The sequence below is a fragment of the Urocampus carinirostris genome, chromosome 11 (assembly GCF_059441175.1).
Source record: "Urocampus carinirostris isolate Australia breed hairy pipefish chromosome 11, RoL_Ucar_1.0, whole genome shotgun sequence".
NCBI lineage: Eukaryota > Metazoa > Chordata > Actinopteri > Syngnathiformes > Syngnathidae > Urocampus > Urocampus carinirostris.
The window spans coordinates 26480655-26508328 of NC_142359.1; the positions used below are offsets into that span (position 1 = coordinate 26480655).

At 41.3% G+C, this 27674-nt stretch overlaps 1 protein-coding gene across 5 annotated transcripts in view; it reads left to right on the top strand.

Annotated features, from left to right (window-relative positions):
• The first annotated feature begins 5865 nt into the window (after window positions 1-5865).
• The window catches only part of exoc6b (exocyst complex component 6B), a 60613-nt gene continuing 38804 nt past the window's right edge, over window positions 5866-27674 (top strand). For 3 of the 5 annotated variants that reach the window (XR_015851984.1, XM_088347043.1, XM_088347047.1), the window contains exons 1-11: window positions 5866-6062; window positions 10322-10487; window positions 10573-10620; window positions 10685-10775; window positions 10841-10886; window positions 15384-15588; window positions 20218-20358; window positions 22436-22504; window positions 25042-25125; window positions 27375-27421; window positions 27495-27615. Coding sequence is in view for 4 of the 5 variants with exons in the window: in XM_088347043.1 (XP_088203169.1) it covers window positions 5974-6062; window positions 10322-10487; window positions 10573-10620; window positions 10685-10775; window positions 10841-10886; window positions 15384-15588; window positions 20218-20358; window positions 22436-22504; window positions 25042-25125; window positions 27375-27421; window positions 27495-27615 (1107 nt within the window). In the remaining variant the exon portion in view is untranslated. Of the gene's footprint in view, window positions 6063-8124; window positions 9843-10321; window positions 10488-10572; window positions 10621-10684; window positions 10776-10840; window positions 10887-15383; window positions 15589-20217; window positions 20359-22435; window positions 22505-25041; window positions 25126-27374; window positions 27422-27494; window positions 27616-27674 lie in introns of those variants that run through there. The other 2 variants (XM_088347046.1, XM_088347044.1) reach the window with 2 other exon arrangements.

A 27674-nucleotide genomic window follows, 5' to 3' on the forward strand; every position in this document is an offset into this window, starting at 1 on the left:
CTCCCTCAGGGACTTTGCAACAGCCCAGCAACATTTATGAGGATGATGATGTCGATATTTGGTGATCAGAATTTCATGAGCCTATTATGTTACCTCGACGATCTGATGGTGTTTGCCCCCACAGAGGAAGTTGCACTCCAACGCCTGCAGATGGTGTTTACTCGCCTCAAGGAACACAACCTCAAGCTCGCACCCAAAAAGTGTTTTTTCCTCAGACGGACTGTGAAATTTCTTGGGCATGTCATCAGTGAGGATGGAATTCGGACTGACCCCGAGAAGGTGAGAGCGATAAATGACGTACAAGTCGCTGATCTAATGGAGTCGGATGGCAAGACGCCATGCCCTAGTAAAATCAGATCTTTTCTAGGCATGGTGATGTATTTCCAAAGCTTCATTGAAGCATGTTCTGCGAAGGCAAAACCTCTGTTCAGGCTCACATCTGAATCTGGTGACAAGCATAAGCGCAAGAGAGCCCGCAAGAAAGGTCAAGTGAAGCTGACGCCTGCAGATTGGTCCGATGCATGCCAGAACGCCTTTGAAACACTGAAGCACGACCTTGTGACAGGTGTCACTCTGGCCCACCCAGATTTTGATGCGCCGTTTATTCTGGCTGTCGACGCATCCTTTGATGGGATTGGAGCAGTCCTCTCACAGCTGCCACCTGGTGGAAAAGTAGCCAGACCAGTCGCCTTTGCAAGTAAGACGCTCTCTCGCTCCCAGCTCAACTACCCTGCACACAGGCTCGAATTTCTTGCCTTGAAATGGGCGGTATGTGATAAATTCAGCCATTGGTTGAAAGGAAGACACTTTACCATGTGGACCGACAATAACCCACTGACATACATTTTGACCAAACCAAGACTTGATGCGTGTGAACAGCGGTGGGTAGCGAAGCTTGCTGCATACAATTTTGACCTGAAGTACATTCCCGGCCCAAAGAACATCGTAGCCGACGCTCTGAGCCGTGAGCCATTTGTACGGTCATGTGTGGGTCATCGCCTTGTTACCGAGCCCTATACGTCGCTCTTGGACCAAGTCAACGGGGTGAACAACAGTACTGTGCAAGAGGTGTTCAGAGTATCCAACAATTGTCACGCTGTTGTAGACGAGAGTGCTGGTCAGTAAAAGGGCAATTCCATCAGGCTCCAATGGTTCTGTGACATCAGAAGAAGTTGCTGCTGTCTTCAGTGCTCAGTCCACTGGTGGCGTGGGTCAAGTGATGGGAACAGATGCCAACCTCAATCTTCTGCAGAAGGGAGATCAGTCAACGGCACTCCCACAGAGTCAGCTTGTTGGTTTACAAGAACAGGACAACACAATAAGCAGAACCATGTACTTTGTGCATAGACACAAGAGACCTACCAGGCGTGAGAGAGCTGTCGAGTCGCCTAGTGTGATGAAACTACTGAAACATTGGAGCAGACTCACCATACAGAATGGCATGCTCTACAAAATAAGGAAAGATCCTCACATGGCCAAGAAAATCTTCCAGTTTGTGGTGCCTGATTCATTGAAACAGAAAGTCCTTCAAGGTTTACATGACTGAGCAGGTCACCAAGGCCAGAACCGTACTTTGTCTCTGGTGAGGCAACGATTTTTCTGGAATGGCATGGAACGTGATGTTGTGAATTATGTCAAATCCTGTCAGCGTTGTGTAGTAGGGAAAACACCGGAACCACACAACCGTGCACCACTCAAGAACATAGTCACCTCTGAGCCTATGGAGTTGGTCTGTATAGACTTTTGGACTGCTGAGCAAGAGAACAAGTCTGTAGATGTCCTGGTCGTAACTGATCATTTCTCCAAGATGGCGCACGCCTTCCCTTGCAGGAATCAAACCGCCAAACAAGTTGCTCGCCGTCTGTGGCAGGATTTCTTCCTTGTCTATGGTTTCCCACGGCGTATCCACTCTGATCAGGGAGCTAATTTTGAGAGCAAACTGATCAAAGAGCTTCTAGAGATGGCAGGGGTGCAGAAATCCCATACGACTCCGTACCAACCCATGGGAAATGGTATCGCAGAACGATTCAACCGAACATTGGGAGATATGATCAGAACCCTTCCCCCTCAGCCCAAAGCAAAGTGGCCACAAATGCTGCAGCAGCTCACATTCTGCTATAACTGCACAGAGCATGAGACAACAGGGTTTGCACCGTTTTACCTAGTGTTTGGTAGGATCCCTCGTCTCCCTGTCGATGTCATGTTTCAACATGCTAATACCAATGATGCTGTTGTCAGCTACTCTGACTTTGTACGCCATCTGAAGAAAGATCTACATGAAGCTGCTCAGATTGTACAGAGGAATACTCTCAGAGAACAGACTCGTCATGCCAAGCTGTACAACCGTAGGGCCAAAGGATCACCCCTCGTCGTGGGAGACCGGGTGTTGATCGCCAACAGAGGTGTCCCGGGGAAACGCAAAGTTGCAGACAAGTGGGAGTCGACCCCGTATGAAGTTATATCACTCAAGCCTGATCTCAATGTCTATAGAGTCAAGGATTGTCTGACGGGCAAAGAAAAGGTAGTTCACAGGAATTTGCTGCTCTCTGTTAGCTTCTTGCCCTTAGAGGATGATCTGGCCAGCGAATCTGAACACTCAGAGTCTGACGCTGCTATGCATGGAAGTTATGTATGCCCTGATTTACCTGACGCGGTTGAAGACACTGATGTCCGTACAGTAAACTGGGTGATACAGGCAGATGAAGAGCAAGTTCATCCAGAGGTAGAGGATAACTCACTAGACAGCAGATCTGATGCCCAGTCCGACTCTCGCAGTGTTGATACATCCAGTCGAGGAAGTCAGCACATCCCCGAACAAGATGTTGACCATACTTCAAGTGACAATACGGAAAGCCCATCACAGTGCTCTGAAAACATGATCCCTTTGGGTATGGGTCTCCCAGACGAGACCCCATTGAACCCTGACCATCCGGACGCAGACTCCCCTGATACTGACTGTTTAGACTTGACTGTCCCAGACCTTCAAGCTCAGGTTAAGTGTGCTCAACCTGACCGTTATGGTCTTAGGGTCCGCCAGTCCATCAGGCCTCCTAGTCGTCTAATTTGTCAGATGAATGACCAGTTGGTAGGTGACAATCCTCTGTCTGCAATATCTGCTAGTTCCTAATTTAAGTTCAGTAGAGATACACTTTCAGTTTAAGTAACAAAGCTTGAGTAAGAAACAAGAATTGTGCCTATGTGAGCACTTACAACTACAGGAACAATGTTTGATATTTCAGAGATGTAACAGGCATCTTTGAGTCTGTGCTTAGATAGGAGTTTGATCGCCTCCTTTCTTTTCACACTCCTTTTTTGGGAGAGTTTTAGAACTGACATGCACTTCAGTTTGTTCCTTGTAATACTGTACCAGTTTTCGTGTCTTTTTCATCAGTATTTGCCGTTTTGGCTGTGATTTTTTTTTCTGTTTAGTGTAGCACTCCCATATTTAGCAGAATTTCAGGGGGGTGTATGTAACGGGTGTAATAATAACTTTTATTTTATTGAAATTCCTGCTAAAATATGTGTATAGTTTTTGGTAAATGTCCTGCAATGCTGAGTCCAACAGTGCCATCTGCTGGTATGGGGTGGGGTTTGGTTTTGGCTTCTAACATGTGACCAGGAGGCGGGGTTTGTTGTCAGTTTTACCAGAGTACTACAAAGGTAAGACATATCTTTTGGTGCTCCACAAAATAAGTTAATTTTAAACATTATAACCCCAGCTGACAAATCTCTCACCATGCATAGTAATGTGATTGATATTGTCAAGCTGTTTTGATTTATTTTCGTTTTGTTTCTGTTTTACTAAATATTAATTCCCCTTGTAGAGATCAAAGAGATCAGACCCAGCAGAAAAAGCTAATGTTGTGACTCATCCATTTGCAGGTAAATTGTACCCATTTTTATACTCATTATTGTTTTTATTCCTATTATCTCATGTACATTAAAAAAAGGATGATGTTGGTTAAAATTCAGAGTAAAGAAAAACATGTTAAATTCATTGTAAACGTTAAAAATCCACTATACGATCTCTTGTTAAAAGTATCTTGCTAAAATGTAAAGATTTAAAAATGTATTGTGATATTCTAAAATGTATTTTCTGTAAAGTGAAAAGAAAGCTCTTTGATATGCTTTGTTGTCAGTTTTACCAGAGTACTACAAAGAGATCAAAGAGATCAGACCCAGCAGAAAAAGCTAATGTTGTGACTCATCCATTTGCAGAAACTGTAATAAGAAAAAACCTCATCATCCAGTCCAGCGTGAATGTGGATCTTTGGTGGGACACGTACACCGCGGTTACACATATACAGTATGTCGAAACTCCACTGCTCCATGCCCTTGCAAACTGTCGTATTTTCCCTTACAAAATACAAAATAATCTTACACCATATTTTTTTCCAAACGTGTTTATTTATGTTGTTTAACATGTAATATTGTACATGTGTTTCGTTATATCATATATATTGTTCAATAACATTTTGTTGTGAGATCCTGAGTTGCTCGACATGAATGAGGTTTATTATAAAAAAAGTTCAAAAATGAAGTAGCTTGGACGTTCACTGTACTGTAGAAGGAAAAAATGCATGCAAATATAATCAAGTAGAATAATACATTTTCTTATTGAAATTATGAATTCATTTTCTGCATTAAATTATTGTTGGTAATACACTGATTAAAGGGATAACCACAAACCTGTCTTTTTTCATTTTCTCATTTTATACTTTTTTTCTTAACTTCTTTATACAACATCATAATTCGTAATATAATGCATCAAAGCAAGTGAGCCGTTTGAGTTGAGCCGAAAATTTCGGTTCTCTAAAAAGGGATGGACTTCCTTTCAATACATCAGACTGCTCGCTTCGTTTGCAATGTAATCAAACGATACAGAGATAGAGGCTACCGTGGCGAACTCGTTTGACTTGATTGATTTGCCGTTTTGTGATCGTCGATGTATACCGGATGGTACCCATAGTTGACAAATTTGCGTTTTTCCGTATAGATTTTCTTGTACGTCGTACACGTCTTAAAATGCATTATAAACGTACTTTGTGCTGCAAAACTGTACAGGTTGACAGGTATGGTTAACCTCAGCCAACCGCTCCCTTTATTAATGATTTCAATTCCCTTCATTAAGGGATGATAAACCTTGAAAACACAACACCTATTTACCAACAGCGAGATGGACTGGAATAAAAACTAAGATAATTTGTGGAAATGAGTTTACTGTAAAGACAGCACAGCGCATGTCTGTGGCACAGTTCTGAGGTCATGGGTTCAAATCCAGCTACTAGCCTTCCTGTGTGGAGTTTGCATGTTCTCCTTGTGCTTGTGTGAGTTTCCTCTGGGCACTCCGGTTTCATCCTACATTCCAAGAACATGTATGTCAGGTTCATTGGCTGGTTCAAATTGTCCCAAAATGTGAATGAGCGAGTGAGTTGAATGTTTCTAGCTGGCAACCATATCAGGGTAGGAAAGCTGGGATGGATTCTAGCACCACCGTGACCCTGCTGAGGATAAGCGGTGCAGATAATGGATGGAGTTTACTGTAGTCACCAGATAAACAATACAATTATTTAAACATCATTCTTAAATCTTTCCCCACTCACGGTGAATTAAGTTGTTTATTATACGTAATCGAGCAGGATTTTGCAGACTTCATCTGTTTTACAGATCGTTTAACTCTGAAACAGAAACAGTCACAAATCAGTTGGGTTTGCAATAAAGATGTCTGTGTATCAGTTCCCTCTGCCTTCATATTTCACTGTAATCAAAGTTATTCGAACAATTTCGATTATTGACGCTAACCGTCTATTTTGTCCGTAAGAAGGCATTAGCACCGCCCATTTGTGCTGTACCGACCTCTCAAATCAAAGCAACCCCAAGCGGCGCGACGTGACGCAAGGAACCAGTCTCCGAATCCGCTCTGCCCAGTTCGGCTGAACTTCAGCTTGGTTCTGCCTGGAGCGACTGGGCGCTATGGCAACCGTAGAAACGGCTGCCGAACATGAGCGAATTCTGCGCGAGATTGAGAGCACTGACACCAACTGTATCGGGCCCACGCTGCGGTAAGTGGCCCGGCTTTCTTCGCCACCAAAACTTCGAGACGCATGCGTCCATTATCGGACAGCTAGCAAACACGCCTGGATGCCGGCAAGCTAATATTAGCTGTTTATGCTAACTGATTGCGATTCCGGTCACACCGATCGAAGCTGTAATTTATGCAGGAATCGAACCGCGAACAGAAAACATTCAGTGACGCCTGATCTGCCACTGATCTACTTGTCTGAGTAGGTGTCAAGTGCAACTGGTTTCCCTCAGATGTAGTCAAGTACTGTATTGGAATGCGTCGCTATTCTCACCTATTTTGGAATAAATTGGTGCCGTCAGGGGAAATTAAAGGGTTAATATGTGTTATTTTGCGCTTTTTAGTAGTTAAAAAATGTTAAGTGCGACTAGTTGACATCTGATTTAGTCAACTTCTGTATAGGAATGCGGCGCTATTGCCTGCAATTTTAGAACAAACTAGTATTGTCAGAGGCATTTAAAGGGGCAGTGTGTATTCTTAAGCGCCTCATAGGGCTTGGAGACTGGCTTGAGTTTCATGTGCATCAGAACAATAGTGCAATGACATTAGCAGCACAATCAAGTATTTCCAAAATCAGAGTAGATCATACCTACTAACATTTATGCCATAGACCAGGGGTCGGGAACCTATGGCTCGCGAGCCATATATGGCTCTTTCTATGAATATCTATGGCTCAAAGACAAATTTGATTGCATGCAAAATTTCTCCATCCTATTCGAAACTTGAGTAGTTCGTCCTATTCAGGTACACGCAAAGCCAATCCAGAACTAAGTCTCATGGCGTTACTTCGCAGTATATATAGGACACGTTTTTCACTACAATTTACAGTCAAGGTGGCACACAAAAAAGGTGGGAAAAAAACTCGTTTTGGCTGTACAACGCTAAAGAATCCTTTATATAAAAGTTCACTATATAATCTGTGTTCAGTGTTCAGATACCTTATGATGAATCCACAGAACACACTGTAAATACGCCAAAACACCGGAAGAGAACTTAGTCTTTTGATTGGGTGAGTGGGAGGGATGGGTGGAGCCATGCAAAAAGCGCAAGCACTCCCTCCCATCTCTCGCCCTACGCCATCTGCGCCAAAAGTGAGCTCATCAGGCTCCCTATTTGCAGAATGTTGTGACGTTTTTACACAATAACAGCTTGCATCTGGTTTTGAAACCAATATGTATGAAAAAAAGGGTCAAAAGGAGTTTAACCGATCTTGAGTAATTGCAAGAAAGAGACAAGTTTAAAGTGGTATGTTTGTTGATTTTGGGACAGGGGCTCTGGCATTATTCTCTTTTCATAATTTTTATCAAATCATCAAAAATAAATGTGCTGAAGACTAAGCTTTTGTCTGGGGTGCGGGTTTAGCAATTTTGTAAATTTGTCTCATAATATATGGTGTGGCTCTTTCCCAAAATAAAATTAATATTTTTTGCTTTTATGGCTCTTTGAGTCAAAAAGATTCCCGACCTCTGCCATAGACCATCGCTTTTCTCCTCTTAAAAATGGCTACTTATTTACCCCCCCCCCCAAAAAAAATCTAATCTAATGCTGTTTCAAATTCAAACAACAACAAAGAATCTCTACTTGAGACCAGTATTTTAGTCTACGACTGCTTTATTTTGAAGTTTCTGTGTGTGAATAAACCAATGATCGCTTTAGATTTACGTTTTGGTAAAAGATTGCCACTTCCGGTTTTAAACAAGAAAATGTTTGTTTTTAATAATATTATCAGTATATATATAATGATTGTGCTTTACATATTAAAATAGAGTGCACGAGAACATCTCGGTTTTTTAATATCCAAAGATCAGCATGTATGTAAAATTATCAGCAACATATTTCCAAAATAAGAGTCAAGAAATAAAACATGAACACATTGTTTTCTGTATATAGCAGTGTTGGCCCTGGGGAAGAAATGGTCTCTGAACTTTTATACTTTTATATTAGTCTTTACCAAATAAGAATGGGAAGATAATATTAATACACCTTTGTCTGAACCTAGGCAAGATTTAAATATACTTTAACAGTCTTGTTTAGGATGGTGATGGCCCTGAGAAAGAAGCTGTCTCTGAGCCTAATGGATCTTGTTTTACGGAAAGTGTAAGGTCTGCAAGAGTGCAGCAGGTCAAAGAGATGGTGACCAGGGCGATGTTCTTCATACTGGACAGGGAGAAACTCAAGATTTTCTTGGGATGTGTTGATGACTCTCGGTAAGGTTAGGTTCTCGTTGAAACTATCATTAGGTGAATCTAAAATCTTGTAATTGAGTTTAGATTTTGTGTCATTCTAATTTGGCTGTCGAGCAGGGAGCAGACGTTGATGTTCTGGGCTATGTTGATGACCTTCTGTAAGGGTTTTCCTATCTGCAGCCTTACAGCCGATTCAAGTCCTCAATCTTCCAAACAACTTTGTGTTCAGCTTGCAAGAGCAGGATGAGACAAGTGGCAACATTCCTCTGATGGGTTTGGGAGATGGCCAATTAAACTGCACCAATGTCGTTTGTATTCAGCTCTTTCTTCAGCCTGCCTGAAACGGTGGATTTTCGGCAACCTAGTCATTGTACACTTTTCAGTCAACTGGTGTGTTCATGATCAAGGTAAATGTGTTGAATAATCCGAGAGGAGTGACAAAAAAAAGCACACATGGCTCACTCTATTGTATTCTACAACAAGTGAGCCACTTCCTGGTCAACAAGAGTAGGGGACTTACACTGTATACAGGTGTACACAGGAAAAGAACACAGGAAGAAATGCATCCTTTGTAGCCCAAAAAAGAAGCTTTAAGCTTGCGTTTTTTTTTACCCAACATCCATCAGATGCATCCAATCTACATCCAACTGGCGCCAAAATTGCTTTATTATCATCAAACACCTGACGCCAACTGCGTGTGGAATTTTGCGACTGCAGAACACATAAGGCGCTGTCTGCCGCGCACCTATTGCTGTTTTCAGCTGCACCGCTTTTAGCTCGACTGAAGCTTTCTAGCTCACATGTTTTCAGATCATGTGACCATTTAAGATGGCGACTACCACAGAGTCGGATAGCAATTACGAAGATGAGCTCATATTTACCACTGCGCCGAAGGAAAAGACGAATGAGAGCTGCATCGCGTCAAATGTGGCTTAAGTACTATATCTGTGGACAACAGGGCTCTAAATGCACAACATTGTTGAGAACAGAGCCAGATTTTACACACAGGTGAGAAGTCATTTTTTTCTGTTGTTGTCATTGGTGGTTGCCTCAGGAACAGACCAAATTGCATTCGCTTGTCATCGTTCTTAAGGATTAAAAGGAACTCCAGCCACTAGACTATAATTTTGAAGATACTGAAAGGAAGTGTAATGTGTTTGATAACTTTCCCTGTTGTTTGTATCAGATGTATAAATGTGGACCTGATTGGGGGGCGGCATGGCCGCAGGAGGGTTAGAGCGCAGCCCCACGTGCGGAGGTTCAGGATTCAAGTCCAGCTCCCCATGTGGAGTTTGCATGTTCTCCTCGTGCCTGCGTGGGTTTCGACCGGGCACTCCGGTTTCCTCCCACGTTCCAAAGAACATGCATGTCAGGTTAAATGGCCGGTGCAAATTGTCCCTAAGTGTGAATGAGCGAGTGAGTTGTCTGTCTCTGTATGGCCTGCGATTAGCTGGCAACCAGTTCAGGGTTTCCCCTGCCCTCTGACCAAAGATGGCTGGGATGGGCTCCACCACCTCCGTGACCCTACTGAGGATAAGCGGTGCAGATAATGGATGGATGGATGGACCTTATTGGTGAGTGAAAAAAATTGAAATTGCTTTGTAAATGTTGAATTAAGCAAAAATGTCAACTCATTTATCCTGATGGGCTTCTAAAATGTTTTCCAATTTGACTGCAGTGTTTTGTATTTAAAGTGTATGCGTTGTGGAAAAAAGCAGCTAGGCCGTTTCCCCGGTCCCCCACACACAAGAGGAATTTGGTGAAGAAAATAATTACAGCAAGATGTTTAATACTTGACGCCTTTGGCGCCGCATCGTTTTTCTCCAAAAAGTTCCCAGCCCACCTGATGGCAGGTGTGCGTGGGGCTCAACACAATGTTCAGCAAACGCAAACAGGCATTGGGGGGGAGGTCACCAAATAATTGCAAACTACAGAACATGTAAACTCCACATGCGGAGATGAGTTGTCGGTTCAGCCCAGATGCACTGAGCATAGATTAAAAAAACAAATACCTGGAGGAAAACATATTGGGATTTTGTCTATTGTGGTCCAGGTCAGTATACGATGGCCAGGAACACAGCCTCTTTATGGCTAAGCTGGACGCCCGGATCAGGAACCATGACCGGGAAATTGAGAAGATGTGCAACCACCACTTCCAGGGTTTCGTCGACTCCATTACTGAGTTGCTGAAGGTGCGCGGCGAGGCGCAGAAACTGAAGGTAACATCCAAGCAAGACGGGCGTAAAAAACGAGGATGTATTTGGCCTTCTTCAAACCTGCTGATTCTTTTTCTGCCTTCTACAGAGTCAGGTGACCGAAACCAACAGGTCCATTCAGGGTGACGGCAAAGAGGCAAGTCGCATAACCGTCTTCATCAACCGCAGAAGTCGTCCTCACCCGTTTTACTCGTGCGCAGCTCATGAACTCCATGGAGGAGCTGAGACAATGTCGAGTCCAGCAGAGAAACATCGCGACCACCGTCGACAAACTGACTCACTGCTTGCCAGGTGACGCACACCCAAAAAAAACCATTATCCATCAAGGTTTAACACACAGTGTTTTTGTGTGCCAGTCTTGGAGATGTACGGGCGTCTTCTGGAGCAAATGGACAACAAAAGGTATGACGGCCAAGCCTCAAGTGCATGGGTGGCCAAACTTTTTGAATCACATGGGATTAGATTTTTGGTTGAGGGGCTAGGCCTTGACAAATAACAATTATTATTTTATTTTTTTGTAACTACTGTCTTGATTTAATACCTTGGCAATGCATTAGAAAAAAGTTAACCCGTTCTTCTAAAATGTATTTCTGAATGAATATACATACAGCCATTTAGAGTAATTTAGGAAAAAAAAAAAAAAAAAAAAAAAAAAGACCAGCTCGGTAGCCTAGATGGTAGGGCGCCCGCTCCGAGACTGGGAGGTCGCTGGTTCAAGCCTCGGCCGAGTCATACCTAAGACTTACAACATTGGTACCCATTGCCTCCCTGCTTGGCGCTCGGCATTAAGGGTTGGAATTGGGGGGTTTGGTCACCTAATGACTCCCAACACAGCAGTTGGGTCCAAAAACCCGGCGCCGATCGAAGGCGACGAGTCACGTCGATAGCTTTGCGTGACAAAATGATTTCCGGTAGATATCATGTTGATGGTTGATACTGGCTGAATAATAATAAATACTAACTCTTGAAGAGCATCTTCCAAAAGTACATGTTATACTATATATTTCTTAATATATTAATTTACCAAAATCAGTTTTTGAAACCCTCCGTGCTAGAGCAAAATCATTAATTAGGCAGTGTTCATTTTACCTCTGAAAAGTGATGGGTCCCGGGTACTCGCATGCTCAAAAATCTATGGGTCCCAACAGAGATCTATGGGTCCCCAAAATCTAGTGTTATCGAGGTTGAAATTTTAAATCGGTGACAAATAATATAATAAAATCTATATATTCATTCAGTTTTAATCATCAAATTATTAATTCATTTTCTGCATCAAATTATTGTTGGTAATATACTTATTAAAGGGATAACCACAAACCTGTCTTTTTTCCATTTTCTCATTTTATACTTCCTTTTTTTCTTAACTTCTTTATACAACATCATCATTCGTAATATAATGCATCAAAGCAAGTGAGCCATTTGAGAGCCGGCTCTCTATAATGAGTTGAGCCGAAAAAGCCGGTTCTCTAAAAAGAGACGGACTTTTCTCTACACAACTCGAGATTGGCATGTAGACGAAAATTCGAACCGTGAGACCAAAACAACATCTGCCGGATCTGCCTGACGAAAAGTTTGGAGTGCGGTAAATCTTTGTTTAAAAAGAAATGTAATCGGGTAATAATCACAATTTTGTGTCAAAAAAGTTGCATCCCGGGGACGCACGTTGATTTGAGACTATGCGTCCCCAGCAAAAATGATTTCGTCTAGGACGCAGGGACGCGGGCAAACGAGAACACTGATTAGGTCCCAGTTTTTAGGCACTAAATTCGATATTATGCATTGAAAACCTCAGAATAAAATTGAGCTATCACATAGATTTTTTTAAAAAGAAATAAACAAAAAAATACATGATAAAAATATTGAAAGTACCAAACTTGGCTATTGGCCTTGAAAAATGTATGTGGAGGGGAGACACACAAAGAAACTGGGGAGAAGAGAGGCACCAAGATAACAACAGCAATTTGTTTTTGTCGTACTTAACTATTTTTTTTATATATATATATATATATATATATATATATATATATATATAAAATTAGTCATTATATTTTTACCAATTTTTGTTTGGCGGGCCATATTAAAATGTTTGAAATTCCATATATGGACCCCTGGGCGCTGTTTGCTCAACTAATGCTCTATTGCAAACATATGTCAAACATACAACCCAGCGTCTGCCAGAGGGCATTAGACCAAAGAGGTAGTTGCTGGGGTGAGAGAGTCCTTTTATAACAGTGGTTCCCAACCTTTTGTGTACCACGGACTGGTTCAATATCTAAAAATATTCTCGTGGTGATGGAGGAGCAGAGTGGTTTCAGGAAAGGAAGAGGATGTGTGGATCACGTGTTTGCAGTACGACAGGTGTGTGAGAAATATTTAGCAAAAGGTAAGGATTTTTATTTGGCTTTCATGGACTTGGGAAAAGGCTTATGAGAGGGTTGATAGAGGCGTTGTGGCAGGTGATGATAATGTATGGAGTTGGTGGAAAGTTGTTTGAAGTATTTGAGAGTTTTTATGTGAACAGCAGAGCATGTGTAAGAGTAAGGTGTGAGACAAGTGAGTGGTTCCCTGTGTTGACTGGTGCGAGACTGGGGTGTGTGATGTCACCATGGCTGTTTAATGTGTACATGGATGGTTTGGTGAGAGAGGTAAATGCAAGAGCATTTGGCAGAGGTGGAGAGATGATGCATAACACTGGAACGGTGCGGCAGCTAAGTCAGTTGTTGTTTGCATATGACACAGCGCTTGTGGCTGATTCTAAGGAAACATTGATAAGATTGGTAATGGAGTTTGGAATAGTGTGTGATAGGCGTAGGTTATGTGTGAATGTTGGGAAGAATAAGGTGATGAAGTGTTCAGGTGATGGAGTGGGCATGGCGTTAGCAATAAGGTTGCATGGACAGGTGCTGGAAGAAGTTAAAAGCTTTTGGTACTTGGGTTGTGATGTGGCTGCAGTTGGTTGAATGGAGTGCAATGTATTGCACTGAGTAAATCAAGAAAGCAAGGTTTGGGGCTCTCTGATGAGAGTGATGAGCAACCAAAGTGTAAGTATGGATGTTAAGAGGAGACTGTATGAGAGTGTCATTGTCCTGACTGTAATGTATAGTGCAAAGGCTTGGAGCCTGAATGCAGATTTGAGAAAGGAGTTAAATGTTTTTGAGATGAAGTGTTTGAGGAGTTGGTTTGGACACATGGAGAGGAGGGATGAAGAGCAAATGTTGAAGAGGATCTTCAGAGCAGAAGTAAATGCAAGGAGACCAAGAGGAAGGCAGCGATTGACGTGGATGGATAGTGTCATGAGTGCACTGCAGGAAAGAGGTCTAAATATAGTGGAAGCTAAAGCTCTTGTTGGTGATAGGAATGAGTGGAGAGGTGTTGTAAAAAGATAAAGGAATGTTTAGACATGTTCTAAAGGATGGGCAGGGCACCTGTATGATGCGGCAGTGGTAAACCAGTGAAAGCTGTCGGGCCCTGCTGTTGAACAGAAGAGTGTGTTGTGTCACCCTGACCCGAGTGACATGGCCGCTTTCTTGTGTCCCGTTTCATCTGGAGGGACGAAAGCATGACCAACTTGGGTGCCGAGGTGCCTAACTTATTTGGGTGTTTGGGCATTTGGGTTGGCCTTTGTCAAAACAACTTTTTGTGTGTTTTTTAGTACTTTTACCCCCTTTTTTAAATTTCCTTTTTATTTTTATTTTTTTATTTTCTTTGTTTTTATGTATGTGTTTGTGTTGCTGTCGGTCACCCCTCTCGAGGGATATGACCATGGTAGATAGATTCTCGTGGCCTGGCCCATTGATAACATTTGTAATAATAACAGCTACAAAGATGATAAAATGAATAAGCCTTATCCACTGTCTAATCAGTCGATGGAATTAGAAAATGCATTCGATTTTTTTCTCGTCATAGCACTACTTTTACTTACGATACCCCATTGTTGAATATTTGAGACCATGATTAGAATCATTTATTCCCACCGTATGAACGCACAACCAAAATAAACCTTACAACAAATGTTATGGTTACACAATTGTTTTATTTAGGTTTTGTGTTTGTAGTGTATGCTGTCAATAAATTATTTTAATCATGGCCTCATGCATTCAACAACATGGCACCGTGCCTAAAAATAGTGTTATGACCAGATAAAATCGGTGTCGCCTTCATTCCCAGTTGTCTCGGGGTTAAGATCCGGCGATCCCACTGCTGCGATCCTGGTTTGATTCCCGTTGCATCTAATGATGTGCAAATGTGGTCAGTGATATTTTTCAGTCATTGCTTAATTATGGTAATATACTACCATAACTCAGTAAAAAAGTGTACGTTATTTACGGTAAAAGCAAAATAATAGGCAAGATTTTTTCTAAAATCAGGCAACTTCATATTTTTTACGTGCGGCCGGCTTTTGGTCTGGGCGCAGTTGTTGCTAGGCACTGTTCTGTTGACTCCGCTGCGGTATCAAATCTGAGTTTGTCTGTTTAAAAAAACTTTTAATCCACTTTAAACGCAACAGAGACAGTTATGTTGCGTGACTCTTCTATGTTTTTCAACAAATTCACAATTTTCAAATTTCAAATGTTAAAAATCAGGCAATTGATAAGTGCTATCATTATTTTGTATTTGGGTGTGCCTGTGAGGTAGTTGGCCAGACATCCACAAGATGGCGATAGAGCACTTGGGAATTTCTTTCAAATGGCCTGGCCGTGACCTGAAGTAATAAGTTTCCTTGCTGGTAAATGAAAGCTTTTTTGTGTGCTTTTTTTTTTTTAAACGCAGAGCAGTGTAAGGTCAGCCAATGTTGACACATGCACAAATATATATGTGTGTGTGTGTGTGCTCGCATTCTGTTATTGCGCTAATTTTCCACCATGTTTGAGTGTTTTTAAAAAGCTCTATGCGTTTTAGATACTATCCGGCGCTGCGCACCTCGGAACAGCTGGAGCAGACGTGTCTTCCTAAAGCGGGCCAGTACCGCTTCTGTGGCATCATGGCGGAAAACCTGCCCAAATTGCGGACGCAGATCCGTGACACGGCCATGACCCAGCTCAAAGACTTCCTGGAGAGCATCCGAAAACACTCGGACAAGATTGGAGAGACGGCTATCAGGCAGGTATGTGTCGAGACAAGATGACGGTCATCTGACACTGGATTTCCTCTGCCTGTGTTGAAAAGGGAGCACGCACACACGCCATTTATCAAGCGTCCTCCCATATTTTTCATATGGAACAATGCTGTCTTGCGCAACCGCACACACGTACACATGCGCGCACAGAAATCCTGCTTTTCAGCACTTAGCTCATTGTTTTTGTGTTTTCCAAGGCCGAGGAAGCTCTAAGTGAGGCCTCTTGTTTATTTGGGGAATGTTGTTGGGTGAAAAGTGCAGGATGAGGAGTAGGTGGGGGCAAAGGGAACAGGCAAGGAATACGAGAGACAGACGATTCTTAAAGGAGAAGCGGGCCAACCCTTAATAGATGGATTCTCATCTGCATGTTTCCGAAAACATCCAAGATAAAGAGGACCAATCCTGTCATATGTGGATATAAACATGTGAAAAAATAACAAAGGAAGGTTTCGGATCAGGGGATGTTGTGTCGGTAGTCTGTGCAGCTCTTTGAGACTTTTTGTGGTAAAGGGCTTTACAAATATATATGATTGACTTGACAAAGACACAAAAAAGCTTGATTGGCAGCAAAGGCTTGACAATCTTTCATTAAGGCCGCTCTCATCAGTTATCAAAGATCCTCTATATTCGATGCCGCACTCCTACGACAAAGTCCAAAAACTGTGCAAATGGCACATTTAAATGCCATATAAATAAATGAACACATATAAAATGTAGTACCCAAATGAATAAATTGCATTCATGTCATATTTATTTATGCATTTGGTCAGTTATTTTGTCAATTATTTATTTCGATAATTATTTAGTGGTATATTTTGTCACAACAAAATGTTATTCAAATGAGGAAGCGGTCCAGTTGCCTGAGCTTCTCACCTATTGGTTGATCAGTGACAAGAGGTAGAAAAGGCATTGCATTTGATCGGTATGCTCGCCGATCAACCAATCGGTGAATAGCTCAACCAGTTTGACCCACCTCCTCATTTGAATAACATTTTGTGACAAAATGCATTACATAAATGAATAAATTACATTATGTCATATATTCAGGTATTGCGTAATTTTTTTTAGGGTTTCGTTTTTTACATACATATATTTGTACCATAAAATTCGCACCCAGTAGATTTTTAAAGGAAAAAGATATTTACAAAGAAAGACAGTAGACAGAGTTTTAATAATGTACAGTGGAATATATGTTTTAAGGAAGACGCAAGTTTAATGTAACTTGGCGCTTTGCATGAATAAAATTAGTCTGAAAAGACCCTAATCATGGAAAAGGTGTCAATCTAAAGGGGTAGGCTAAATACCATTTTGGGAATAATTTTACGAGTCTGTTCATTTGTAACCGGAAATAATGTGACGGAACGAATGGATTACAAGAAACGACGTCCAATGAAGCAGAAATCTTTTAAGTGGATTTCTATAAACTGTCTGAATTATTGTGCGTTTTGGAGTAAATATTTTACATGGTTGGATTCTATTGATTGTCCTTAATGTAACCAAACAATTCTCGTGGAAATTCAAAAAAGGCAGGGGACGTATTAACATTACAGTTTTCGGGTTTCTTTCGGGCTTAGACTGATCGTGATATTTTTCTGATGAGTATATTTTGAAATGGTCATTATATCTTGAATCCCAAGAGTTTTCCAATGATATGTGGCATGACTTATTTCAGTGACTGCTGACATCGTACGGACTCGTATTTGTTTTTTAAAAGTCTGGCGTCCTGCCGGCAAAACGTAAAAGGTTTAAGGTACCGTATATTTTCTAAACTCTTTGTGTACCATCTTTCTTTTTAAATGTCTCATGTTTCAATATCCTTTAAAATATTTTGGGTGCAGCTTATAATTAGGTAAGCTCTATAGTCCAAATTTTACGGTATTTATTTTACAAATGGCAGGATCGGTCTTCCATACAAGAGCGTTTTTGTTCCAAACACTCAAATCACCTCCAGCCCCTCCTAGTAGAATCCTCTGCACCACGAGCGGATTCAGCGGTTATGCTGAAAGATTGTCCCAATTCCACCCAAGTAACCGCGACACAGCAGGATAAGACGGTAGAGATACGCTATCAGATGATCACGTTCGGAAATTTAATCTTTCCGGTGCTTCGCATCAGTCCAGATGTGCTGGAGTGCGAAAATAAACAAATACAGTGGTCCCTCGCTAGAACGCGATTTACTTTTCACGGTTTTGCTACTTCACAGATTTGCATACACCATTGTGTTCTGAATTTGGATTGGTTAAACAATCATTCTGCCTCTCTCTACCTGTGTGTCAATAACGTTGCCATTTAATGTGTACACGTACGGAAAACTACTTGCTGAATTTACATCATGCACGTACAAATTCTCATTTTTCCTCGAAAAAACACACCTGCACTGGGGACTTCAGAAGAATAAAACGCTGAAGAGTGGAGTCTGGATGAAGTGGCTTATTGAAAAGGGCTGTCAGACACACATGAATCACTTTGTTTTTTGAGTGTTTAATTTTATAATAATTGTTAAAAAAAGTTTCTACTTCGCTGATTGTACTTATAATGGGTTCTTTTTTATATGTAACCCTCCAAAAAACAAGAGTTTACCGTACAGAAAACACAGGGTGGGGGTCGTTGTTTCTTAAAACGTTCAGTGTGCTTCAATTTATCGTTCATTCACTCATGTCTTTGCCGGAACGTCTTCATTTCAGGCTTTCCATGTCCTCATCTTTCTATGTATTCCCGAAAAAGCAGCAGCTCCGACTTCTGAGTGTTCGGTAGTCAGAACGCACACGCGCGCACGCTAATGGGAAACAGATTTTTGGGTCTGTGATGTGGAAGAAGATTGATTACCTGTATTTAGTTACTGAACACACACATGCGTGCGCGCGTGGTGGAGTGCGCCCGCTGGGTCGGCGCACCACCGTCCAGAAAAATGGAACGGCCGCCTGAGTCATCCGCCTCAACAAGAGCACCGGGGGGTTTCCGGTTTCTGACCCGCCGCATTCGTTTGGCCGCTGCGTCACGTTCAGTGTTGGGCGTTACTGTTTGAGACAGCGGTCCCATCTGTATACTGTATTAAGTTGTACTTTCTATGTATATATAAACATCCCCACCCTTGTTTCTGCTCGCAGATCGTGGGGTGGATGAGGTGCAGGAGAAATCGCTGTAGTTCATAATCTTCATTTAATAAGTTGTGACACAAGGCAGTAATGCACCACATAGTAGTGACAGTAGTTACAAAATTTCATTAATGATGCGTTTCAATACTCGTTGGGGAGAAAAGTAATTGCTTTCCTTTGTATCTCGTTCCTTTGCAACACTGCTGGGGACCAACAACCAAATTGACGCATATAACCCGATTTCGGTATTTTATTTTATAGTTGTAAATGTGATAGATACGAGTATATACGGTGTGGAAAATACCTCCATGAGGAGAAACCCGGCATCCTCATACTCCTTGCCTGAGTAGGCGCCACGATAACTGTATTCAGATGTACTTTGTAAAGAAATATAAATGTGTCCACCCTTCAGAGAATGTTGAGGGTTATATGTGAAAGTGCATGTGAGGGAGTATTCAGCAGTCAGAGGAGACTGTCGTTAATGATCTGCATTTAATGTGTAATGGAATAACGCAGTAACGCACCAGGTAGTAACGAAACATGTAGTTACAAAGGGTATCATTAACACGTTACAGAAACTTACCGTATTTTAAAGACTTTTAAGGTGCACCTAAAAACCCCAAAATCTCCAGAAATTTTAAGATAATTATAATTATGTGCGCATTTTATGCCACAGAAATACGGTGGATAAGATTGGAATCACATTCATTATTTTTAGGTGTGCGTTACTACATGAGGTTTTACAGTATACTTTCGTATTTGAGCAATGATCTATCGATAATCATCATTGGCCCAAATCAGAATACATTGTATGTAACGGGATTTATGGCGTTAGAGTGCTAGTAGACCTCTATTGGTACAGATGCCATACGAAAAGGCATTAGATTATAAATCCGTATCACACTATTTTTACTTTCAATGCCAGAAACAGTGATTTACATGGTGCATTTTGACAGGTTAAACAGTCTTTCCATTCCTGCACGTCAATGATGTTGCGAAAGACAAAAACCGAAAACTGTTTCAAAAAAAGCTTACATATGTACACATAATAAACCAAGAGGTTATTGATATACATTTAAGGGAGTGGAGAAACTGTTTACCTATCAGAATGCACTATGCTAATCAGTGTTTCTGTCCCCGTAAAAATAGTGTGATAATGTGAAGTTCTAATGCCTTTTTGTCTGTAATCTGTACCACTGGTTGTCCTGTAATAAAGTGTCAGCGCCCTTACGCCACGATCTAGGTCCAAATTCTGTTGCAAACACTGTTTTGCGATTTTAATCGGAAATAGACTGTACAACAATTGATCAATAGTTGCACTTTTATATGCCATAAGTGTATAAAGAGCCCAACTGTCTTACATAAATAAACACGGTAGCTCTTACTGTAGTCTCAAATGTATGCGCCTCATAGTCTGGTAAGCCTTATAGTGTGGGAAGTATGGTTATTGCGTTCCTTTGTAACATTTTAGTCCTTACACTAGTCAAGTTTTCATTGCTGCCGGTATGTTTTTTGGTCTAAGGCCCAGCTGCAGCGCTCGCTTGACAGCACCACACAGCCCAGAGCCCACGGCGCTGACATGGCACGGAGCAACGGGCAGGCCGACTGGAAAGAACTGGACCCTGGCGTCCTGGATTTGGGGGATGAAGAGGAGGATGACCAAGTGAGCCTTACACAAACACACGCATTTGGGCTAGCTTGTTTAAATTTTTAAATGCGTGTTCCAGTGAAAAGCAGAAATAAATGGTGAGGCATTAATGGGAATGTGGGAATTAACGAGGATGTTTACTCCCAACCCGTGCCAATATCGCCAAAGTATCAGGACAATGAACTCCTGGAGTTGCCCCCGACGGGATCCAAGCTCTTTTATGCCGCCGACGTGTTGGCGTTTAAGGAAGGCCAAGCACAATGCGACTGAACTTGTCACCCTGGTGCTGCCATTCTCCTCACTGGTCCCTTTTGGCTTATTTACGTCCTGTAAAGCGGCTCAAAACCTTGGCTCCCACAAAGGCTTGACCCTGGTTGACGATGCCAGCCTTACGCCGTCCTTGCCCCTGGCACGTCTTCCCCTTCCCGTCATTCACGGCTGTCCCCCTGAGTCTCTTCTTCCTATGTTGCTCTGCTCTCTTTGTACTCCTTAAGTTGTTTTTTATTTTCTTTACCTGCTCTTCCGCAACTCAGGAACTCCTTGTGCCTCCTTGTTGAATGGTTCGGACATTAAACATTAAAATAATTTTTATATGGATAAAGGCCATCACCATCCTAAACAATGTTTATTGATTTTCTTGGTATTTTTGGGGGGAGCCTTGAAATTAATCTCAGCTAAAAAGACCTGCAGAGGCCTAAAGTAAAACTGTTCATTTCCATGAAAATCGGTTCAGCCTTTTCAGAGCCCATAAATAACATATAAATGCACGCACAAATTGTGATTTGTAAAATGATTTAGTTTAGATTACTTTAGATTAGACAACCAAAATTGCCAGATGGAAGATTGCTTTTTGGCAGCTTGTAGTGGTCGGTGGTTGGGAGCTATAGCACCGAATTTGGCCGCCAGAGGGCATTGGAGACCAAACGAAAGACGACCACTTAAAAGCAGATGTTTATCCATTTTGTTGGTATTTATTGGAGGTGCCTTGACACAAAACTTAGCTAGAGACACTCGCAGAGGCCTAAAGTACCATTGTGTACATGTACACGAAAATCTGTTCGGCTTTTTCGAGGCCCATAGGTCGCACACGCCCACGCAAACCAATCAGGATTTATAAAGTTGTTGAGATTTAGATTATGTTTAGATAGATTACATTTAGAAGTATTAATTGATTGATTGGATGATTGATAGACGGGTTGATCGATAGTAGATAGATAGATATGATTGTCTCGCTAGCTAGCATTCTTTTCTCATCTCATTTTTCTCTTTAAAATGTTGAACTACTTGTATATCTGGGACTGCCACGTCTATTTATAGTCTATCCAAGCAAAATCTTGTCATAAACATGCAAATGATAGCATATGACAATTTACTGGCACAGAGTGTACTATTTAGCACCTATTAGTGGAAAAAAATGTATTTCATTTAAAAAAAAAAACAAAAAAAAAACTTTTTTGATTTTTAAAAATTAATCACAATACACATACTGCAGAGCTGCCAGACATTGAAAATCCACCAGGCACTCTTTGCTATCCTGTAAATGATGTTTTTAAAGGAACAGTGTGGACTATTTATTCACTAGATGTTGCTGTATTGTGCCGTGCAACCGAAAAGAAAAAAGCAGAATAAAGAATACAATTTTGTTATTTTTTTGCCAAACCTTTTAGGGTTTCATGTACCCTTTAGAGCAAAATGGCGAACGATATTGTCACCTGCTTCTAGGTGAGGCTCACTTCATGTCAATAGATGCACTGTTGTTGACATATGAGTGTTTAAAAAAGTCATGTTTATATGATGGTTCATGTATTTCTTTCTTTTTTTTTAAGTCAATATAGTTTATTTTTCATGTTTGATTTTTTTTTTTACCACTTGGAGGTGCTAAGGTACAAAGTGTCCCTTGAAGTCAAATGTGGTTCTTAGACAATGTCAAAAACCGCACACCAAACCTGCACTAATGCACCATAACCATAAACGATAACATTTTTAATATAAAGTTATTTTCTTTGATTTTCCTAATTTTCTATAAACTAGATTCATAGTATTCAGTAGCACTGATGACCCTAACATGCATTCCCTGTTTGCCTTTGTGCAGGTGACCAGTGCTCAGGATCTGGTGGACTTTTCACCGGTGTACCGCTGTCTACATATCTACACTGTTCTGGTGAGCTCATCACTCCAAACTGGTGACAAAGTTCTTGGCAGCCCAAGAAAGTCGTTGCGAAATGACACTTGGTAGCTTCTTCTTAAAAACCGTCACGTCACATATTGCAACCCGATGGGGGGAAAAACAGGAGAAGAAGAGCCTGGCAGAGCTCCAACCAGGTGGCTTCAGTGTGTCCCATCAGTTTCTGTAACTTGGTGGAGGTTTTGCCTGGGTTAGCTCCACATATCATGCGCCTGCAAGTGATGGGAACTTCGGCTCTTTTTAAAGAACTGGCTCTTTTGGCCTTTCACACTGAAAAAAGTCGTCTTTCTCTCTCAACTCCCAAACGGTTCTTCAGATTGGTCTAAATAATATATTAACAATGATAACAAATGAATTACAGTAAATTTCGGACTAAAAGCCGCGACTTTTGTCACAAGCTTTCAACCATGCAGTTTATGTATTGATGCGGCTAATCGCCAGGGGCACATGAGCATATATGTCGAGGAAGATGCAAGTTTAATGTGACTTGGTACTTTGCATGAATAAATCTAGCATGAACAGACCCTCATCATGGAAAAAGGTGTCAATCGAAGAGGGAGCGCTAACTACCATATTGGGAATAATTTTACAAGTCTGTTTATTTGTAAATGGAAATAATGTGGCGAAACGAACGGATTACAAGAAGCAACGTCCAAAAAAAGCAGAAATGTTTTAGGCAGATTTATTTCTATCTGTCGGCATTATCGTGTGGAATAAATATTTTACACGGTTTGATTCTATGGATTGTCCTTGATGAAACAAAGCCATTTTTGTGGGCATTCCAAGAAGTTGGAGACAGCCAAGGGACGTAACGATGAATTACGCCGGGTTTATTGTTCTTCGGGATTCTTGTTTCAGACTGATTGTGATGTTTACCTGAGTCGTCATATCTTAAGTCATAACAGTTTAAGCTTTCCTATGTTGTGTGGCATGACATATTTTAGTGACCGGTGACATCGTACAGACATGTATTTGTTTATCAAATGTCCGGCGGCCTGCCGGCGGGCCATCGCTACATTAAGGGTTTAAGGTACCGTATATTATTAAAACTCTTACTTTGTACTGTCTTCCTTTATAAATATCTGATATTTCAATGTGGGCACATGCGGCTTATACTCAGGTGCGGCTTGTGTGTGTACAAAATGTTTTTTCCTTTAAAAATGACTGGGTGCTGCTTATTACGAAGTGCACTCTATAGTCCGGAATTTGCGGTATTTGAAAAGGTATTATGCTACTATATTATAACTGCCATTATTGTTTTAATATACAGTAAACTTTTACCTAATTTAAACTTTTTTTGTATACAATACTACGAAAAAACCACAAATGACGCCACACATTGATCAGTCACTAGCCAATTTGATAGGGAGAGTAAGACAGAGGGAAAAAGTGAAAATCTAAGAGCAAAAGAGCAAAAGCAAGGGAGAAAAAGAGAGAGGGAAACTAAAGACAAATAAAAAAGAAAGGAGAGACAAAAAAGAGCTAGAGAAACAAAAATGAAGAGAAAGGGAAGCTAAGAAGAAGATAGGGAGAGAGATATAAAAAAAATTGGAAGAGACTGAAAGAGCAAGAGGAAGTGAGAGAGGGAGAGAGGACAAAGAGAGATAGAAAGAGGAGAGGAGGAAAGTAAAGTGAGTGAGTGTAAGATAAAAAGAGACAGAAAGAGGGAGCGAGAGAAAGGGAGAAGGAAAGAGGGATGAAAAAAAGAGGAAAAAAAATAGATAAAAAGGTAAACAGAAATATAGAAAGAGTCGTCTCTCGCTCTCCACTTCATAGAGCCGGCTCATAGAGGCGTTTCGTTCGCGAGCGACTCGCCACAGCGCCTGCAGGCTTTTTTGGGGTTGTGACCGGGCCAACACATCCACCGGGTTAACTGTTTCTGTTCACCGTATGTGTGTGGTGGGGGGAACCAGGAAATGCACGAATTTTGACAGGAAGGAGAAAGTGAGCGATGGCGGGAGGGAGCCAAGGGAAGAACGGGGTTAGGAGGAGGCTAAATGGGTGACATGAAGGCAGGGAAAGAGGTCAGCGAAAGGTTTAGTGCAAGCGAGAGTGCTAGCCAACACGCTAGTAGCTGACAGTAGACTAACATCATTTAGTGCCACTAATGCCCTGTTGTTTTTCCTTCGCCCCCCTCCTGCCGCTCCCCCTTCAGACCTCTGAGGTGAAGAAGGTTAAATCTTTCAGCACCTTGTCCTGACAAGACACACAACTTTCCCCCATCCCTGCCTGCCACTTGACCTGGTTATCTACTCGCCGTTGTTATCTCCGCGATAAGGTGCTGCGTCATGGAAGGAAGAGATACTAATGTTCAGAGAGCAGGGGGGCTTTTATTTTGATGTCGGTCGGCTATTTGAACGGCCGGTGCGCATTATCTCGACGTTCCCATCCTTCAACCGTTCTACCGTCCTGTTTTCGGTTGTTGCCATATTCCTTATGTTTGACTAACGCACAAATAAAAAGAGTTTTAACATCACAGCACAGTCCCACTTGTAACCTGTAATGTGTTGCAGGGTTTGCGTGACGTGTTTGAGAACTACTATCGAAAGCAGCGGCGGAAACAGGCCCGCCTCGTGCTCCAACCTCACTCTAACATGGTATCACCTCACTTTGTTTTTTGTCTACACTACGCTAACCTCAGAGCACTGTCACGTTATGTATATCAGTGATCCCTTAACCTTTACGGTACCACGGACTGGTTTAAATTCTCACAATATGTTCGCAGCATTAATACAGCTGCCAAATATTGAGAACCGAAGAGAATTTTCAGATTTGGAAAGAAATGCCCCTCAAGAGATAAGTTTTTAGGTGGAAAATTGTCTAAAAAATGTTATTAGAAATTTTCTCTAAACTTGGAGTAGAATACTCCAGAAGACACACACACACACACAGTTCTTACTTGGCTGAAATTAATTTACGGTGGGAATGGTTTGAGGTAAGCGTTAACATTGAGCAAATACTGTCCCTTGTTTTTTGTGATTAGGATTTTGCATTATTTTAAGGTGGAACTGTCATCAATGTTCCACTGTGTTTTACAGAACAATTCCTAGTTCATTAAGCAATTATAAAAAATAATGTATGTAAGAGGTGAAATGGGACTTGTTTTTTGTTTCATGTGTTTAAAACTCCAAAATTGGCACCATATTTGAGTTATCTCGATTGATTTATGACACCCGAACAATTCTAAATTTGAATGGAGGACAAATGTTTTTTAATGTAAAAATGTGTTATTGTTTCAGTTTCATGTTTAGTGATTAAAATGTAAACAGTAATGGGTGACTGAAGCGTCATAAAGTATTTGTGATATTAATTCCTCTAGATGGCACTCTTCGTTTACAAATGCACTAAAAACGTATTCAACTAGCCTTTGTATATGAACCAATAGCACCGAAGGAGAAAAAAAGTGAACGTTGCTTGCTTTTATTTTACTTAAACTTTCGTAGTTTTCAAAGAAAATGCACGGTGAACAAGGAAGACTCTTAGTTTTTGGTAGCAATGACAATAATAATAACAATGATGCAATATTTGGGTGTCCTCCTATCATGGCACCAAAATCACATCACATGACATGCTAAAACATGAGCCAAATCACTGCAAAGCACTCTGGTCACTGTTACATCTAACGCGAAATGTAATATGATCCCAAGCCAAGTACTCAAAAATACAAACTCAATTAACAAATCATCCCTTGCAAAAAGTGTGTTGGTGTTATGTGGTCGCGGTTGCATGTTCTTGATATAACCATACATCCAACAAATTTTGTTGCCTAAAGTTTTTTACCATCCTTATAGGCTGCACTTGACCATTCTAGACCCTGATTGGCTATAAGCACAGAAATTTGGTTGATAAATCACCCACTGTATCTTCCGCAAACTGGGGTTTTTGCTTCCAACGCCCGACACGCAACTCCACCTACCCATGCCAACCACTCTGATTTGAATTCAAATGCACTGCCTCAAACACCCGCTTCACTTTCCTACTGACAGTAGTGGTGTCAGTTTAATAATTGCAGTTCACGATCCCCTAGCTGCTATAGTCGTGGGGGCACCACTTCTTGTGGTGTTTCTTGGGCAAGTACAGCCTGGCGGTGGCCATCCCTTTTTGGGGTAGGGGTTTGCTCCCCAACATGAAACAGATAGTACTGGTTTACATGTTTACCAGCTACAGGAGGAGCCTCCTGTTCTTACTCTAATAATAAGCAGAATAGGACTCATTTTTCTTTCTCTGCAGCTGACAAGTTTACTAGACACTTAAAATAAGAAAAGGAAACACCACTGTTCATTTTATTAAATCTTTTAGGTTACAAAAGCAGATCCACCTTAAAGGGTGTGGTTTTCGACGATTCAGAATAACAAGACACTATAATAACATAATAACAATAATTGTCAAAATAATGAAAAAAAACATGACATCCTAAGTCAAGTCAAGTCAAGTCATTTTTATTTGTATAGCCCTAAATCACGAAGAGTCTCAAAGGGCTTCACAGATTATTACACTATATTACACAGACTATTTTTTCAGCCGACGAGAAGAGTAGGTTATTCATATGCTATGGAGTAGAAGTGAGTTTTAAGCAATCTCCTTTTTGGTACTGGGCCGCTGATGAATAAATTATTCAATGTTTGTTTGGTTTTGTGTTTATTCCATTTTTTTCTATTGGACTGCTGCAAACGACATATGCCCAGAAGTCCCCGTTAGTTGGGGACCACTGACTCATGACATTTGAATCAATTAAATGCCAAAACTTAATCCTTAATCCTAAAGGGGACATTTACAAAATATGCTTTCCCTCTTTAAATGTCTGAAATTGCAAAATATTTGTTGCGAAGATTTTTTTCTTTTCCAGCATGAGACTCTGGAAGGCTACAGACGATACTTCAATCAGATCGTCGGGTAAGTTTGTCACAATTGAAGAGTGGTGGTGACACAAACATGGGGATGTCACCTGAAATATTTCTGGCCTCAGGTTCTTTGTTGTGGAGGATCACGTGCTTCACACAACCCAAGGTTTAGTGAACAGAGCCTATGTGGAAGAACTCTGGGACCTGGCACTGTCCAAGATCGTGGCTGCGTTGAGGACGCACTCTGTAGGAACACGCATGTCGGATGGTGCAAAGATACTATTGGTAACGCAAATGTCTTTGTC